Here is a 19,934-nt window from a genome sequence, read left to right as displayed (position 1 = left end):
CTCTGTTGTAAAAGTTACGTGGTGGTCCCCCCTCGCGGTTTAGGTAGTTAGGTACGCGTACAAAATATGTATCAAAATACTTGTCCATTACGTAATTCGTGTTTTCTGAATTTACCTTTCAACTTTTGTTTTTATGACGAAAAGTGAGTTGAATATGGCAAAGTAAGTTTACATATGGCGCGAACTAAATCATACACAGGCCAGTCTCTTATTATCAAAACCTAATGTGGCATTCACATTCGTTGGCTTCGCCAATCACCTTTCAACCAAACCTCAAACTCGAGCTACGCAACAGATCGTCGTTCAACAAAAGCAAAATTTCTGTGAGAGTGGGAGGTCCAATATCACACTCTTGACTGTACTTCTATCAAACTTTATTTTTCTGACAAATTAACTTACATCAATACGAAAGAAATTTATAGTCCGGTTCAACGAACGAAACTGGTTAATCCAAGCAATGGTGAGCAAGAGTTCAACAAATGCGGAAGCATCATTTCTTTCTTTTCGTTAAAAATATCTTATGAATACTTAAATGATTCTTACCATTAGAGAGGCTGCAGAACTGGAAAACCTTTTCAAAGTATACTCGAACTCGTTTATTCCGTTGAGGGCTACCATCTGTACCATTTGTTTTAATGGTGGCAATTCCAGAAATAGATGTTATAATGACTGAAACATAAAAAGCGTTTTATTAAAATTTTTCACACGGAAAACATTGTCCCTTACGTTATCCTTCATTTACCTGAGAAGCTCAGCGGTTCATTTAAGTATAGTTCCACTTCACCGCGTACAACTTGCCCTGGAAAGTATATTTTCGAAGCGTTCGATAACGATACCTGGAGTTTAGAATTCTGCATCTTCTCAAACCAGATCTGAGTGTCTCGCAAAATTTAACATACGCAGCAAAGTGCTACTACGACTGGAGCGCCCTACCACCTGAAGGATTCCCCAATCACGTTTCACCTAACTCTCCGACTCTCGCCGCCCCTACCGATTGTTAAGGCGCGGTTGTTCAAAACATCACTGACGATTGTTGTAAACTACAATGCCTCTGGGAAGCTCACAATGAAAATCAAGATAGGCAACAAGATAGTTTGATTTCTCTGATTTTTTCACATGCATTTATGATGTGTGTTTCTCATCGATGCTACCGATTATAAGATACAACACAGCAAGATTAGGCATTCCAGATTCGTTTCTTGACTTCGACACAAGTTAAAAGAAGTAGCATCAAAACAAATAGTTGCTTTTCCTTGCGACTGTTGTAATCTGACCACCGTGTGTTAATTATTTGCTTCTTTACACGTGAATCATATATCTTGTTCTCCTTCATTTGCCATGATTTAGGTGATCATTTAAGCATATTGTATACATGTTCCGTATTTCTTCTTGATTTAAAACAGCGGCCTGCGGAGCAGTTTCACATGTCTATTCGACGCCTGCCAGGACGATATTACTGGAAAGTGGCGAACCGAAAGCAGTAGGAAAAGCACGAACACATTCATGTTTCGTAGCTCCCATCTCGTGGGAAAGGCAGGGAGGGGGGGTAGGGGGGGGGGAGCAATCCATGGCAATGTGGAAGAAGTCAAAGTATACATAACTGCACACTTGTAACAGCGATGGGGTTCATCTGTAGATTACATTTGTGACCAGTGATGAATAAAGTCCATCTGTTAATCTTATTTATTGAGGGCTAACTTATGTAATTTATTTTAATGGGTAATCGGTGTGTCATACAAATTTTTTGGTCAATTATTTCAGCGAAGCGAAAACTAGACTCCACAGAAATTACATAACCGTTACAGGGCGGTAGCGCTTAAACAAATACAATAGACGCTCAGTAAGTAATGCAAGACATTTTTATTCTGAAAGAGGTTTGGTGTTATTCAGGATTCCAACACTTAATATTATTCCCACTCTTTTGGCTACAAAACCTTGTTTTACAACATAGTCTCCGTTCAATGCGATAGCTTTACGCCACCTTACTGGGAGGGCCTGTATGTGCGCCTAGCGCTACTCTTTTGGTCTACGCCAGTCTTGCTGCCCCCTTTCGTCCACGTACTGCTTTCCGCGGAGTGCATCCTTCAATGGGCCAAACAGATGGAAGTCGGAAGGTGCGAGATCTGGGCTGTATACGCACGAGGCAGAACACTCCAATGAAGTTTTGTAAGCTCCTCTCCGGTGTGCAGACCTGAGTGAGGCCTTGCGTTGTCATGGAGAAGGAGAAGATTGTTTGCCTTTTAGTGGCGGTGAATATGTTGAAGTCAATTCTTTAATCCCCTGAGGGTAGCACAATGCACTTTAGAGTTGATCGTTACACAATGAGAGAGGACATCAGAGTATATGAATACGGTATTCGGACATGTCCGAAAGAATAGAGACCCTAAGCTGCCGACAGGCGTTGATATACATCAACGGCGACAGTTGAAAATGTGTGCCCCGACCAGGGGTCGAAACCGGGATCTTCTGCTTACATTGCAGACGCTCTATCCATCTGAGCCACCGAGGGCAGAGAGCATAGTGCGACTGCAGGGAATTATCCCTTGTACGCTCCCCGTGAGACCCACATTCCCAACGTACATTTGTAATGCTCCTACCCTTTACCCTCATTACTCGTGGCAGACAATCTTACCGAATCCCGTAAGAGTTAGGACAATGTGTGTGCATCCGCACAGAAGAAGGTCAATGGCGGGTTGGCCTTAACTATATATCTTAACTATATATCTGTTCTTCCGAACATGAGCAATGCGTGTGCATCCGCACAGAAGAAGGTCAATGGCAGGGAAGATTTTCCGCCGCGAGTAATGAGTGTAATGGGCGGGGGCACTACGAATTTAGTGCGTGGACATTAAGTTGGGAAAGCGGGTCTCACGGGGAGCGTGCAAGGGATAAATCCCTGCAGGCGCACTATCCTCTGTGCTCTCGGTGGCTCAGATGGATAGAGCGTCTACCGTGTAAGGAGGAGATTCCGGGTTCGAGTCGCAGTCAGGGCACACATTTTCAACTGTCCCTGTTGATGTATATCAAGGCCTGTCGGCAGGTTAGGGTCTTAATGTAATTATCATTTCAAACAGAATAATTTCTGAAACTTCCTGGCAGATTAAACTGTGTGCCGGACCGAGACCCGAGACTCGGGACCGACAGACAAGAATTAACTGGTGAAATTGTAAACGATGTTTTTCAGAAAATCATTAAGTGGTCCTCTGCAAAAGGGCTCTCATAAAACTTTGACAAAACACAGTATATTCAGTTCCACACAGTAAATGGAATGACACCATTAATAAATATAGACTTCGATCAGAAATTGGTAGCTAAGGTAGAATATTCAAAATTTCTAGGTGTATGCATTGATGAGGGGTTGAATTGAAAAAGCACACTGAGGGTCTGCTGAAACGTTTGCGTTCAGCTACTTATGCTATTAGGGTCATTGCAAATTTTGGCGATATACATCTGAGTAAATTAGCTTACCACGCCTATTTTCATTCTCTGCTTTCGTATGGCATCATATTCTGGGGTAACTCATCATTGAGTAAAAGAGTGTTCACTGCACAAAAGCGTGTAATCAGAATAATTGCTGGAGCTCATCCAAGATCATCCTGCAGACACTTATTTAAAGAGCTAGAAATCTTCACTGTAGCCTCACAATATTTATATTCACTTATGAAATTTGTTATTAACAATCCGAACGAATTCAAAAGTAATAGCAGTGTCCATGCCTACAACACTAAGAGAAAGAATGATGTTCACTACTCAGGGTTAAATCTGACTTTGGCTCAGAAGGGGTAAATGTTGCTGCCACAAAAGTCTTTGGTCACTTACCTAATAGCATCAAAAGTCTGACAGATAGCCATGTTGTTGTTGTTGTTGTGGTCTTCAGTCCTGAGACTGGTTTGATGCAGCTCTCCATGCTCCTCTATCCTGTGCAAGCCTCTTCATCTCCCAGTACCTACTGCAGCCTACATCCTTCTGAATCTGCTTAGTGTATTCATCTCTTGGTCTCCCTCTACGATTTTTACCCTCCACGCTGCCCTCCAATACTAAATTGGTGATCCCTTGATGCCTCAGAACATGTCCTACCAACCGATCCCTTCTTCTGGTCAAGTTGTGCCACAAACTTCTCTCCTCCCCAATCCTATTCAATACCTCCTCATTAGTTATGTGATCTACCCATCTAATCTTCAGCATTCTTCTGTAGCACCACATTTCGAAAGCTTCTATTCTCTTCTTGTCCAAACTATTTATCGTCCATGTTTCACTTCCATACATGGCTACACTCCATACGAATACTTTCAGAAATGACTTCCTGACACTTAAATCAACACTGGATGTTAACAAATTTCTCTTCTTCAGAAACGCTTTCCTTGCCATTGCCAGCCTACATTTTATATCCTCTCTACTTCGACCATCATCAGTTATTTTGCTCCCCAAATAGCAAAACTCCTTTACTACTTTAAGTGCCTCATTTCCTAATCTAATTCCCTCAGCATCACCGGACTTAATTAGACTACATTCCATTATCCTCGTTTTGCTTTTGTTGATGTTCATCTTATACCCTCCCTTCAAGACACTGTCCATTCTGTTCAACTGCTCTTCCAAGTCCTTTGCTGTCTCTGACAGAATTACAATGTCATCGGCGAACCTCAAAGTTTTTATTTCTTCTCCATGAATTTTAATACCTACCCCGAATTTTTCTTTTGTTTCCTTTACTGCTTGCTCAATATACAGATTGAACAACATCGGGGAGAGGCTACAACCCTGTCTTACTCCCTTCCCAACCACTGCTTCCCTTTCATGTCCCTCGACTCTTATAACTGCCATCTGGTTTCTGTACAAATTGTAAATAGCCTTTCGCTCCCTGTATTTTACCCCTGCCTCCTTTAGAATTTGAAAGAGAGTATTCCAGTCAACATTGTCAAAAGCTTTCTCTAAGTCTACAAATGCTAGAAACGTAGGTTTGCCTTTCCTTAATCTTTCTTCTAAGATAAGTCGTAAGGTCAGCCATATAGCATTTAAAAGGAAATTAAAAAAAATTTCTTAATGGCATCTCCTTCTACGCATTAGATGAATTTTTGGATATAGTAAGTGAGTAATTTCCCAACCCCCACAAAAAAAAAAAAAAAAAAAAAAAAAATTAAAAATATTGAGTGTCATGTAATATTTTGTCTAATGTAATATCTTGTATAGACACCTTTTATTAACCTGACACGTTCCACATCATTATGAAGTGTCGTATTCATGATCTATGGAACAAGTACTAATCTAATATAATCTAATCTCTCTAATCTAGTTCGACTCTCGGTCGGGCACACAGTTTTAATCTGCCAGGAAGTTTAATATCAGCGCACACACCGCTGAAGAGTGAAAATTTCATTCTAGAATAATTTCTTCTTATTCCTAGAAGCCCGTCGCCATGATTTTACCGACTGAGGGTGCGGCTTTAAACTTTTTCTTCGGAGGAAAGGTGATATGGCGCTGCTCCATGGATTGCCGTTTCATTTCTGGTTCGAGCGATGGACTCACGTTTCATTGCCTGTGACGACGTTGGACAAAAAATTGTCACGGTCAACTTCGTAGCGGGCAAGCAATTCGGCACAGATGGTCCTTCGTTGCTTTTTATGGTGCACTGTTAGGCGGCGAGGAAGCCAGCGGGCAGACGCCTTCGAGTACGCCAACTGATGGACGGATGTGTCAGCACTGCCAACAGAGACATCCAGTTGAGTAGCGAGCGAGGTGTCTGTGATCCGTCGATCACCTGGAATGAGAATGGCCGCACGTTCCAACATTCAGGAGTCACAGTTGTGTGCTGCCGGCCGTACGCGGGAGATCGGACATTTTGGGATGGTTTCAGACCCCTCGCCCAACGACTCACCGTGCTTTCGTGCACTGGCAAGTCTCTGTAGACATTCTGCAAGCGCCTATGAATATCTGTGATGCTCTGATTTCCCACCAAAAGGAACTCAATCACACCTCTCTGTTTGGAACATATCCTACTTACAGACGCCATTTCGAAGGCTACCACCTAACGGAACTTCATGAAATTATAGGGGCTGATGCGGGAATATTCAACGATGTCCCTCAATAAATTCCTCATTTTTCTTAACCGAAATACGCCGAGGAAAAAATGCGTTGCATTACTTATTGAACGCCCCTCCTATGTCTGTAAAGTCAGAGCGGAGAATCGCGGTTGGGGGAGGGGAGTGAGGTCTTGGTGCTCAGTTCCTATTTGAGCTAGTAACATGAGCTTTAAATTTTCTGGTTTAGCCCGAATCAGCGGCCATTTTTGTTCCCATCTGTCTTACTGGATTAAAGTATGTCGAGCAAGTTTTGAACGACGAAACTGAGCTGGCGCCCAGGCAAATTGTGCGAATCGGTTAATTCCTCTGGCAAATTATTTTTATTGGAGTAAAATTAATGCTCAGCCAGTAGCACCGTTTGTATGTGCACCGTTCGGATTTTACACTACAAAACACACAAACAAAGGTCTTTCTGGGAGGATTTCTGGCACTTATCGAATTTAGGGGGACACCCATTAAATCCCTGATGGCACTTATCGAGTTTAGGGGGACACCCATGAAATCTTTGATTTTTTACCGATTATCGTCAATGAGTAGACTGATCACGAATATGACATATTTTTCATCAGTTTTGAAACAGTAAAACAACATATTGTCATTTAATCAAAATATAACAATACAACAACATGACAATGTGACTGAAACAATAAAACAACATATTCTCATGTAATCGAAATATAACAATGCGTAAAAATCATTCAAGTTAAACTGCAGCAAGCTAAATCGCAGCATTCGGATAAACGCGCATGATGTGATCAATCAAATTGTGAAATGGGTTTGATCCAAAGCGTTGCCGCCATAGAAACTCGGCCAAATAGTTGGACAGCATATTGCGATGAGTTTTTATCGTGGATGAAAATAAATAACATCTTCGAGATCAACATAGTCTAACTGACCAAAAAGTGAGAAAAAATATTTTCGAAAATTTGGTCCCCCTAAACTCGATAAGTGCCGGATTTTTAAACGCGCTACTTTTATACTGTGAACTTGTACTAATCGGTTCAAACTTTACACGAAGGTAAATAAATGGATAAAGTCGAAACGAAATTTTTTTCATCCAATAATCTTTATCTGTTGGCTAGATACGAGGGTTTAAAGTGGAGCTAAATGTAGCACGTAAATTTTGTTCTTACGTGGAGTGAATGCGTGGAGACGGTTTAAAGCAAATAAAATAAAATATATATATACTTACGATAAAAACGAAGAGTCACTTTCAAAAGGTTTTCTTTCGATTGCCACTTCTATGTTTCAAACTTGTGCGAATCGGTTCAAATTTTGTAAGGAGACAGACAAATACATGTCATTAATGGTCGTCCCATTGTTTTGTGAAAGTTTATCCGTTGCCACGATATAAGCAACATGGTTCGAAAAACAATAAAACATCCTATACTGGATCGGTTGTTGCCCGTGCCAACAAAAACCTAACCGGCTGCCAAGCTATGCCTATCTAATGTCAAGGTTGTGGTAGAGTAAGGGCTGGAAACCAGAATGAAAAATGTTTCTGCCATGGCACAAGAAAGACTAATATTTCCTGGGCAGAATTAGGGATGCAAAAGAAGGTAACTTGCTTTTCGACTTATCTCACAGTTTCAAAGATATTTAAATGGAGGCATCTTGACATATTCGTTCTTTTTTACGAATTATCCCTGTTTCCTGAGCCTAGTGAGCTCTCTTAGCTGCAAGGTATTGGTACACTTGCATCTTGCAGTTTATAGGCTAAGTCCCTGAACCTGTACCAAAAATCCAAAAGATTCGTTAGCCATTAGTAAACAACGTATAATATCATATGCCTGAAGAGCATGCCTGTAATAACTAAAAATAGTTTTTCTATAGGATAAAATTTAGGGGGGGGGGGTGGATTTGTTCCTGGGGTGGGGGAAGCAAAAACAATTTTTTGGTTGCTGCGTGGGCGAGCGTGAGGGGAAATCATTTCCTCCGTTACATGTATGGTGTGGGGTGTAAGAACAAACAGACACAAATTTATGTGCTGCTAGAGAGTGGGATGCATCTACAATAGGAAGTATCTGAGAGTGGGGGTGCCTCTGTAAAGGGAAGTATTCCAGAGTTGAGATGCATCCATCCTATGTTTTAATGACATGTTGTGTCTTATTGCAGGACGCAGCAAATGCCATGTTGGATGACATAATGGCATGTGTCATGAATCACGTATTGTGTTACTTTACTTGACATGATGCATTATATTACATGAGATGGGTACTAACAATAACACGTAAAAAGGCGCAAGTATGTCAGAATGTCTTGATTTAATTGTCTTCGAAGCTATTAGGTATGTTGAAAAGCTAGTTCACTTCTTTTACATCCCTAACTCTGCCCAGCACATATTCATCTTTTTTGTGCTATGATAAGAACTTTTTCATTCCAGTGGGTTCTTATTCCAATTTTCATAGCCAAACGAAGAGTAGGATACGAACAAATGGGGTATAAAAATTGACCAGCGTGATGTCTAGCTTCACAGAAGAACATTAAATTGCTTGAAAGTAATCAGGGTAAATAGAAAAACTCTATTAGTCATTTGGGGGAAAATTTTTGTTCTGATTTTCATAGTCAAATAAGAGTGTGAAATGCCTATCAAAGTGGCCAGGCTGAGGTCAGCGATCAGAAGGAAAATTTAAATCTTTCACGAAGCTCTACTTTCTCTTGACCTATATGCTCTTGATACTAACAGAATACCGATAGATATTTAAATATCTTATACTCTGAGGTGCCAAAAGTCATGGGACACTTAAAATCGTGTCGAACCTTCTCTTGCCCTGCGTACTGCACCAACTCGAAGTGGCATGGACTCAGCAAGTAGTTGAAAGTCTCCTGCAGAAGTACTGGGCTATTCTGCCTCTACAGCTTCCGTAATTGCGAAAGTGTTGCCAATGCAGGATTTTGTACACGCTCTGACATCTCGATTATGTCCCATAAATGTTCGATGGGATTCATATCGGGTGATCTGAGTAGCCAAATCATTCGCTAGAATTGTCCAGAACGTTTTTCAAACCAGTCACGAACAACTGTGGTCCTGTGACTTGGCACGTTGTCATCCATAAAACTTCCATCGATGTTTGATAACATGAAGTCCATGAATGGTTGCTAATGGTATCCAAGTAGCCGAACGTAACCATTTCCCGTCAATGATCGCTTCAGTTCGACCAGAGAACCCACTCCATTCCGTGTAAACACAGCCCATAGCACTGTGGAGCTACCACCAGCTGACACAGTGCGTTGTGGACAACTCCGGTCCCTGGCTTCGTGGGGTCTGCGCCACACTCAAATCCTACCATCAGCTCTCACCAACTGAAATCGGGACTCATCTGACCAGTTCACGATTTTCCAGTCTTTTCGGGTCCAACCGATATGGTCACGAGCCCAGGAGAGGGGCTGCAGGCGAAGTGCTGTTAGCAAAGGCACTTGCGTCGGTCGTCTGCTGTCCTAGCCCATTAACGCCAAATTTCGTCGTAGTGTCTTAACAGTATGTTCGGAGTACGCCCCGCATTGATTTCCGCGGTTATTTCATGTAGTGTTGCTTGTTTGTTAGCACTGACACCTCTACGCAAACGGCTCTGCTCTCGGTCGTTAAGTGAAGACCGTCGACCACTGCATTGTCCGTAATGGGGGGTAATGCCTGAAATTTGGTGTTCTCGGCACACTCTTGTCACTGTGGATCTCGGAATATGGAATTCCCCAACGATTTCCAAAATGGAATTCCCCATACGTGCAGCTCCAACCACCATTCCGTGTTCAGTCTGTTAATTGCCGTCGTGCGACCATAACTGTGTATGTGCATGCCGCTATCACATGTCTTTCGTCACTTCAGTGTATTTCATGCTTTCTGAACAAAACTTGAAAATCAAAGAAAAATAACTGGAAAAAAGTCGCAGGTTTTGTGAAACGTCTAGTCTAGATGTAAAAAGTAAAATAGATTAAACATTTGAGTCACATTTTAATGGTGCTCGAAATCATGCCAGCAGATGAAGTGTCGCTTGAGAATTTAAAGTTAAACGCTTAACTTAGAATCTTAGGATTTTAAAGAGTACTAGAAGATATTTGTCTGGTGGGTTATGTAGACTATGCAGACTAATTTGCTAAACATGATTTCGAGCATCATTTAAAGGCACGACAAATATTTCTCTTATCTGTTCTATTTTTTACTTTTAAACATATCTTTTCATAAAACGTTTGTTCTTTTTTTAAAAAAATTATATCTAGCTAATGTTCATTAATAAATATTTATTATGATCCCCATATGCTAATTATTGTTTCAGGTAAGCTATTAATTTTTACATGCACCACAATCATTTATAACTTGCGAACACGACAATGCTTTTCAGCTGCAAAATATATATAGGAATTGAATATACGTCCTAATTTCCTTGCCCCCTCTCTCTGCCCATTTTTTCATCGCCCCCCTCTCTGCTGCTTCCCCATCTCTCTGGGCATAACCTCCTCTCTTTGTCAATTTCCCTCTAAATTATCAGTAGAATATCGTGTAAAAATTTGAAGTAAATCTTCCAAGATCTTTTCGGGAGTTTTTGTAACAACGTTTTCCCTTTATATGTTAATGTATCTAGATGTACGTAATATATTACAAAAATATACAGTGTATGCCCATTCCAGTGTTCCTTAGAGTGTCGTGTAAAAGTTTGAAGTAAATGGGTCAATCAGTCAAGAACGTTTCGAGATTTTAGGTAACAACATTTGTCGGGAGAACTGTCAAATTGAATCCAAAAAATTTTAATTTTCTTATTTATACCAAAAATATCGCCGGTCGTGGTGGCCGAGCGGTTCTAGGCGCTTCAGTCCGGAACCGCGCGACTGCTACGGTCGCAGGTCCGAATCCTGCCTCGGGCATGGATGTGTGTGATGTCCTTAGGTTAGTTAGGTTTAAGTAGTTCTGGTTCTAGGGGGCTGATGACCTCAGATGTTAAGTCCCATAGTGCTCAGAGCCATTTGAACCATTTGAACCAAAAATATCATTACCATCCACAGTTACGAACACAACAACTACAACAACAAAAAACCAACCAAATCGGTGAAGCGGTTATCAAGTGATGATCTTCCACACCTGATTTTAATTTCCGGCTTTTCCGGCGGATTTTACAAAAATTTTCTTTCATATGAACCTTGTCGTGACAATTACGAACACAACGAAGACAAAAATCAAGCATATCCGTCGAGCCGTTCTCAGTTGATGATATTTCACACGTGTAGCAATTGATATTAATCTCCGACTTTTCCGTTGGATTTTCTAAAAATTTTCTTTCATACTAACCTTGTCCTGAGAATAACGAATACACACACAAAAATCAGTGACTTTCATTTTTCACGTTCTTTGTTCTTGGTACCTTCACCGAGGAGTCAAGCAGTATATTGCTCCCTCCTACGTTTATCTCGCGAAGAGACCATGAGGATAAAATCAGAGAGATTAGAGCCCATACAGACGCATACCGACAATCTTTCTTTCCACGAACAATACGAGACTGGAATAGAAGGGAGAACCGGTAGAGGTACTCAAAGTACCCTCCGCCACATACCGTCAGGTGGCTTGCGGAGTATGGATGTAGATGTAGAAGAGTAATCCGTGGCACAACTTGGCCAGGCGAAGGGATCGGTTGGTAGGACAGGTTCTGAGGCATCAAGGGATCACCAGTTTAGTATTGCAGGGAAGCGCGGAGGATAAAAATCGTAGAGGGAGATCAAGAGATGAATACACTAAGTAGATTCAGAAGGATGTAGGTTGCAGTAGTTGTTCGGAGACGAAAAGGCTTGTACGGGTTATAGTAGCATGGATAGCTGCATCGAACCAGTCTCTGGACTGAAGAGCTCAACAACAACAGTTGTTGTGGGGACACCTCGAATGTATTGCCTTGATAATTTAGGAAAAAATCCAAATGATTCAAATGGCTCTGAGCACTATGGGACTCAACATCTGAGGTTATCAGTCCCCTAGAACTTAGAACTACTTAAACCTAACTAACCTAAGGACATCACACACATCCATGCCCGAGGGAGGAATCGAACCTGCGACCGTAGCGGTCGTGCGGTTCCAGACTGAAGCGCCTAGAACCGCTCGGCCACCCCGGCCGGCGAAAAAATCCAAGGGCCTTTGTGAGAGAATAGCAGAAAGTGAATCGCGTCCGGCTATTTTGCACATTCCTTGTTGTTCAACCTTTCTGCTTCTTTTAGAAGAAGTGTCCTTTGTAATGCCATAACGAACATGCCTCATTCGTGGTTTTGACACGCTGGTGACTTTGTAACGCCTGAACAGCGAATATGCCGCAGTCGTGTTTTTGGCGCTCATATGAGCTAACATAAATATGCTGCCTATGTTGATTAAATGTCCCGACAAATTTTCTTAGTTCGATTAGAAAACACACACTTCATTAACAAAATTTCACATGTTCGGATACATGCTCAGACCATGATTGGCGGCATTACGGAAAATTTTAAGTAGAGTAGCGGGGAATAAGGTTGCGCGTTATTTGCTACCCTTTTGTGATGATGAGTACCACTGTGCAGTATGAGAGAAAGAGGGAGAAAATGTCTAAGAATGGATCAACGGATGTATATGGAAAACGAAATGCTTCCAGCATCTTCTGAAGATTTGGGTTTTCTAAACTCCACCTTACGCAAAACGCAATGTATTTCTTTTCCTCTTTACCAAAACATGTTTCGACACCTGGATAGATCAGCAGATATGTAAGGGAGACAAAATGCTTCCAACATTTTGCGAAGATTTCGATTTTATAAACTCCATCTTACTCAAAACACAATGAATTTCTTTTTCTAATTACCTAAACATGCTTCGACACCAATGTGTCATCTCCTGTGGGTCTCGATTTGTTTCTGTAGCTGCGTTACTTGTAAAGATCGTTTTCTACACGTCGGGTTGCTTTTTCCCTTCCATCATGTTTTACGTCCAATTGCGCACTCGCTTCCCACGCCTGGGTTCCCGGGTTCGATTCCCGGCGGGGTCAGGGATATTCTCTGCCTCGTGATGACTGGGTGTTGTGTGACGTCCTTGGGTTAGTTAGGTTTAAGTAGTTCTAAGTTCTAGGGGACTGATGACCATAGATGTTAAGTCCCATAGTGCCCAAAGCAATTTTAACCATTTGAACCAATTGCGCATCTTTGGTGCTTTTTCTTTTTCTATTACAATTATATACATTGTTTACCACGCATTTTTATACATTGTTGTTGTTGTGGTCTTCAGTCCTGAAAATGGTTTGATGCAGCTCTCCATGCTACTCTATCCTGTGCAAGCCTCTTCATCTCCCAGTACTTACTGCAACCTACATCCTTCTGAATCTGCTTAGTGTATTCATCTCTTGGTCTCCCTCTACGATTTTTACCCTCCACACTGCCCTCCAATGATAAATTTGTGATCCCTTGATGCCTCAGAACATGTCCTACCAACCGATCCCTTCTTCTTGTCAAGTTGTGCCACAAACTCCTCTTCTCCCCAATTCTATTCAATACCTCCTCATTAGTTATGTGATCTACCCATGTAATCTTCAGCATTCTTCTGTAGCACCACATTTCGAGAGCTTCTATTCTCTTCTTGTCCAAACTATTTATCGTCCACGTTTCACTTCCATACATGGCCACACTCCATACAAATATTTTCAGAAACGACTTCCTGATACTTAAATGTAGACTCGATGTTAACAGATTTCTCTTCTTCAGAAACGCTTTCCTTGCCATTGCCACTCTACATTTTCTATCTTCTCTACTTCGACCGTCATCAGTTATTTTGCTCCCCCAATACCAAAACTCCTTTACTACTGTAAGTGTCTCATTTCCTAATCTAATTCCCTCAGCATTACCCGACTTAATTCGACTACGTTCCATTATCCTCGTTTTGCTTTTGTTGATGTTCATCTTATATCCTCCTTTCAAGACACTATCCATTCCGTTCAACTGCTCTTCCGAGTCCTTTGCTGTCTCTGACAGAGTTATAATGCCATCGGCGAACCTCAAAGTTTTTATTTCTTCTCCATGGATTTTAATACCTACTCCGAATTTTTCTTTTGTTACCTTTACTGCTTGCTCAATACAGAGATTGAATAACATCGGGGAGAGGGTACAACCCTGCCTTACTCCCTTCCCAACCACTGCTTCCCTTTCATGCCCCTCGTCTCTTATAACTGCCATCTGATTTCTGTACAAATTGTAAATAGCTTTTCGCTCCTTGTGTTTTACCCCTGCCACCTTTAGAATTTGAAAGAGAGTTTTCCAGTTAACATTGTCAAAAGCTTTCTCTAAGTCTACAAATGCTAGAAACGTAGGTTTGCCTTTCCTTAATCTATTTTATAAGATAAGTCGTAGGGTCAGTATTGCCTCATGTGTTCGAACATTTCTACGGAATCCAAACTGATCTTCCCCGAGGTCGGCTTGTACCAGTTTTTCCATTCGTCTGTAAAGAGTTCGCGTTAGTATTTTCCAGCTGTGACTTATTAAACTGATAGTTCGGTAATTTTCACACCTGTCAGCGCCTGCATTCTTTGGAATTAGAATTATTATATTCTTCTTGAAGCCTGATTGTATTTCGCCTGTCTCATACATCTTACTCACCAGATGGTAGAGTTTTGTCAGGACTGGCTCTCCCAATGCCGTCAGTAGTTCCAATGGAATGTTGTCTACTCCCGGGGCCTTTTTTCGACTTAGGTCTTTCAGTGCTCTGTCAAACTCCTCAAGCAGTATCATATCTCCCATTTCATCTTCATCTACATCCTCTTCCATTTCCATAATATTGTCCTCAAGTACATCGCCTTTGTATAGACCCTCTATATACTCCTTCCACCTTTCTGCTTTCCCTTCTTTGCTTATAACTGGGTTTCCATCGGAGCTCTTGATATTCATACAAGTGGTTCTCTTTTCTCCAAAGGTCTCTTTAATTTTCCTGTAGACAGTATCTATCTTACCCCTAGTGAGATAAGCCTCTACATCCTGACATTTGTCTTCTAGCCATCCCTGGTTAGCCATTTTGCACTTCCTGTCGATCTCATTTTTGAGACGTTTGTATTCCTTTTTGCCTGCTTCATTCACTGAATTTTTATATTTTCTCCTTTCATCAGTTAAATTCAATATTTCTTCTGTTACCCAATGATTTATACTAGCCCTCGTCTTTTTACCTACTTGTGTAGTGTTGGCAGAAGAGCCAATACTGTGTTTCTAGAGGAGGCCGAAATGCAGGCGTTTAATTACACGCTGACTGGCGTGAGGTCTGGAACATGACAATATCTTGAGAATTGCAAATAAAGTCCGTAGATGATGTAATACTTAACTTTAATCCACAATTGTAGAACATCTCTCTTGATAATGCATGCTCCACGTAATAAATATCAATTGAATACGGCGCCTTGCTAGGTCGTAGCAAATGACGTAGCTGAAGGCTATGCTAGCTATCGTCTCGGCAAATGAGAGCGTATCGGTCAGTTTAGCTTCGCTAGCAAAGTCGGCTGTACAACTGGGGCGAGTGCCAGTACGTCTCTCTAGACCTGCCGTGTGGTGGCGCTCGTTCTGCTATCACTGACAGTGGCGATACGCGGGTCCGGCGTATACTAATGGACCGCGGCCGATTTAAAGGCTACCACCTAGCAAGTGTGGTGTCTGGCGGTGACACCACAACTTGATCCTCTGCTGCCTTCACTACTTCACCCCTCAGAGCTACCCATTCTTCTTCTACTGTATTTATTTCCCCCATTCCTGTCAATTGTTCCCTTATGCTCTCCCTGAAACTCTGTACTACCTCTGGTTTAGTCAGTTTATCCAGGTCCCATTTCCTTAAATTCCCACCTTTTCGCAGTTTCTTCAGTTTTAATCTACAGTTCATAACCAATAGATTGTGATCAGAGTCCACATCTGCCCCTGGAAATGTCTTACAATTTAAAACCTGGTTCGTAAATCTATTATATAATGGTAAATTATATAATCTATCTGATACCTTCTAGTATCTCCAGGATTCTTCCACGTATACAACCTTCTTTTGTGATTCTTGAACCAAGTGTTAGCTATGATTAAGTTATGCTCTACATTACATGCTATACATGACATGCTATAACGGCTATACATTACTCTCACGTATTTCCACACGATTTTTACGCAAAAACGAGATTGGAGTATACATTTATGCCGCAATACTCAAAGGGAAGCGTGTTCTCGTTTTGGCCCAATGACATGATAGTTTATGATTGTTGTGGCCACCCGATCATCGAGAGTGGATCGTAGATCAACGGGAAAGTGTCGCCTGATCGGATGGATCACGCTTTTTGATACACCGGGTCGACGGTCCTGTCTGGATTCGCCGTCATCAAGGGGAACAGCTTCTCGAAACATACACCGCGTCACGGGCACAGGACTGTGGAAGCAGTATTAAGCTGCAGGGGACGTTGACTTGTGTTTACATGGGACCTGTGGAAGTAATCGAAGGCACCACTGACAGCTGTGGACCACGTGAACGTCATTGCGGACCACCTGCTTTCCTTCATGCTTCATGTCGTCTTCCAGTGGGATAACTGTGCGTGTCACAGTGCTGGAATCGCTCCACACTAGTTTGAGGAGCAGAATGGTGAATTCATGTTGACGTCTTGGCCACCAGATTCGCCTGATGTGAAAGCAGTGGAACGCATCTGGGACACTCCGCGCCAACAGAATATCGGTGCGTAATTTACAGGAATTGCTTGACCTCCACATAAACATCTGGTGTCACATACTTCCAGAAACCTACGAAGGACTTGTCACATCCATGTCACGCAAAATCGCTGCTGTACCGGGATCGTAAGGCGGATGGATCAACACGCTACTCAAAATAAATGAATAAATAAAAGCCGACGCAACGCGCGGGAAGTAAATTACCCTAATGGTGCGAAAATTGGAAGATATGATGTACGTGTCTATACAAACAAATTAGTGCAATTTCAGAAAATAGGAAGATTTATTCACGAGAAAGAGCTTCAGAAATTGAGCAGGCCAATTACACATAGGTCCACCTCTAGGTCCTACGCAAGCTGTTATCCGTCTCCACATTGACTGACAGAGTTTCTGGAGGCCTCCTCAGGGATACCGTGCTAAATTCTGTCCAACTGGCAAAATCCCGAGGTGGTTGGTGGGTCGTGCCCATAACGCTCCAAACATTCTCAATTTGGGAGAGATCCAGTGACCTTGCTCACGAAGGTATGTCGCCAAGCATGAAGATAAGCGGTAGAAACCCTCAGAGACCGCAGGCTGGAATGTAAGCCCAAGATAGCTTACCATGAAGGGCAACAAAACAAGGCGTAGAATATCATCGACGTACCACTGTGCTGGCTCTGAAAAGAAATGGCACCCCAGACCATCACTTCTGGTTGTCAAGTGGTATGGCCGACGACAGTCAGATTGGTAGCACACCGTTGCCTGAGGCGTCTCCAGACACATCTGAGGCCTGGAATCTCACTGAAAAGAAAAGAATTGTCTTCAGAGATGAGTCTCACTTCGGAATGAGCCTCAATAACCAGTGAAGAAGTGTGTGGAGATACCCCAGACAGCGGTGGAATACCAACCTGACCGTCGCCCGTTATATGGCCCAACAACCAGGAGTGATGATCTGGGGTATCATTTGTTTTCATAGCGGGACTCTTGTGGGTGTCATCCGCGGCACCCCTACAGTACATTGGTACGTCGACGATATTCTACGCCACCTTTTGTTGCCATCCATGGCGAACCGTCCTGTCCTTACAGTTCAGCACGACAATGCCCTCCCGCACACAGCGCGAGTTCCCACTGTTTGTCTTTGTGGTTGCCAAACTGTACCGTGGCCAGCAAGGTCGCGGGATCTCTCCCCAGCTGAGAACGTATAGATGATTGTGGGCAGCGTCCTCCAACCAGCTCGGGATGTTGACGCTGTAACGTGCCAGTTAAACAAAATTTGGTTTGATATCCCTCAGGAGGATATCCAACAACTCTATCAATCCCCTCCGGATAATTCCTTCGTGGTGAGTCGCTTTTTATGTCTTAGAGTGTATGTGGTCCTAATGTCTTGTCCCTCCGGATAATTCCTTCGTGGTGAGTCGCTCTTTATGTCTTAGAGTGTATGTGGTCCTAATGTCTTGTCCCAGCAGGTATAAGGCAGTACAATTTGAGTTATCGCATCTTTCTGTGGTCCCACATTAATGTAGATAGAAGTCATTAAGACGGTATATTGACTCAAACCATCTGACCACAAATAACATATTATCGAGAACACAGTTTGGATTTAAGAAGGGTTCTGATATCGAGAAGGCTATTTACACCTACAGTGAAAATGTACTTAATTCATTAAATAACAAATTACAAGCAGCAGGTATTTTCTGTGATTTGTCAAAGGCATTTGATTGTGTGAACCGCAACATCCTTTTAAATAAATTAGAATTCAATGCTGTAAAATGGTTCAAGTCATACCTCGCTAACGGGAAACAAAGGGTGTCAGTGCAAGGGACTAGTGAATTAAGTCGTCAGTCATCATCAGAATGGGAAGAAATTACATGTGGTGTCCCACAAGGATCCATCTTAGGGCCATTGCTTTTTCTTGTGTACATTAATTAATGGATATTGTCTTTAAATTGTAAATTTGTTGTTCTGCTGTGTGCTGTTCGTGTGCGTGTTTTACAGAATTGTCATGTCGGCATGTGCGGTCATGGGGATTGGGTGCCTGAAGAAGGACCAATTGCAATACGAGTTACGGATTCGAGGGCAGCCTGACGACGGTGGCGTGAGTGAGCTGTCTGCGCGGCTGCGAGGCATGGTGGCGCTCCCGGTCCAGGTATCCGCGGAGCGCGTCGGTCAGATGGGTGACGCCTTGTTGTCTTGTCCCGCCTCCCTCGATCAGATTCAGTCAAACTTAGATTTCTTAACGAGTAGTTCTCCCTCCCGCTCGCAAGTATACCGTCTGCAGGTACAAATCACTCACTTCATCAACCGACTTAGTGATCTTGTTCAGGTGGCTGTTAGCCCGGGTTTCAAGCATAAGGCAAACGAGTTACGAGAGCGGGTTTTGAAATTGAAAGTTCAGTTGAGTGCTTTGGAATGGGAAAGCGCCGCGGTGGAGGGTGAACAGGAAGGTGACACTTCGTTGAATTTGCCAATGGAGTTCTCTGGCATCGGATCCCGAGATCAGACTAGTGGGGATAATTATTTTGCTAAACTTCCAAACCCATTGGTGTCCAAATTTCAGGGAGTTGAGTCCTTGTCGATTGAATCCATGGAGCATTTAGTTCAGTTTTTGTGGTTTTTAGTTAAGTTGGAGAGGATTGATGATGTGTTAAATGCGCCAGCAAGGGTGGTGTGTCAGTTGCTCTGTCCTTTGTCCAGTGGTTCCTTGACTCAATTAGTAGCATCCGTTCTTGAGAGCGACGGTAGATTGCGCGGGCTGCGAATAAAGATCGTGCAGGAAAGGTTAGCCGCTTGGGACAAAAGCCACCTAGTGAATAAATATGTATTCAGAGTACAGAGGAAGCAGGAGACCTTGAGTGACTACATAACCGATGCACGAACAGCGGTGCTGGCCTTTCACACTCGCCTCCCGGAGCATGAAGTCGTTTCAGGTATAGTGTAGGGGTTGAAACCGGAAGATCGGAGTCGTGTATGGTTCAGTGAAAGGCCGACTTCTTACGCAGACTTGGAACGGCTAGTTCATGAAATTGAGGGGATTTCGCGAGCAGATGACATGCGGGAGTGCGGAGGAATTTCCGGTAGCAGTGGGTATAAGGAAAAGGGAAGGAATTACCAGCCTGCAAGTAGCGTTCCTGCTAAGGTCGTGTGCTACCGTTGTAACCAACCGGGACATTTTGCACACGACTGCAAGGTCAAGGAGCGAGCAATGTCGAACATCTGACGCCA

General features: G+C 42.6%; 1 protein-coding gene across 1 annotated transcript in view; it reads right to left on the bottom strand.

Annotated features, from left to right (window-relative positions):
• Nucleotides 1-19,934, bottom strand: part of LOC124615668 (arrestin domain-containing protein 1-like) — a 188,860-nt gene that overhangs the window by 68,718 nt on the left and 100,208 nt on the right. Inside the window, exon 2 of the mRNA XM_047143696.1 lies at nt 544-669. Within this exon, the coding sequence (XP_046999652.1) occupies nt 544-669 (126 nt within the window). The remainder of the gene's footprint in view (nt 1-543; nt 670-19,934) is intronic.

This window comes from Schistocerca americana, chromosome 5 (assembly GCF_021461395.2).
Source record: "Schistocerca americana isolate TAMUIC-IGC-003095 chromosome 5, iqSchAmer2.1, whole genome shotgun sequence".
In the NCBI taxonomy this organism is placed as follows: Eukaryota; Metazoa; Arthropoda; class Insecta; order Orthoptera; family Acrididae; genus Schistocerca; species Schistocerca americana.
Note: the sequence above shows the minus strand (reverse complement) of the source record. Positions and strands in the feature narration are given on the sequence as shown.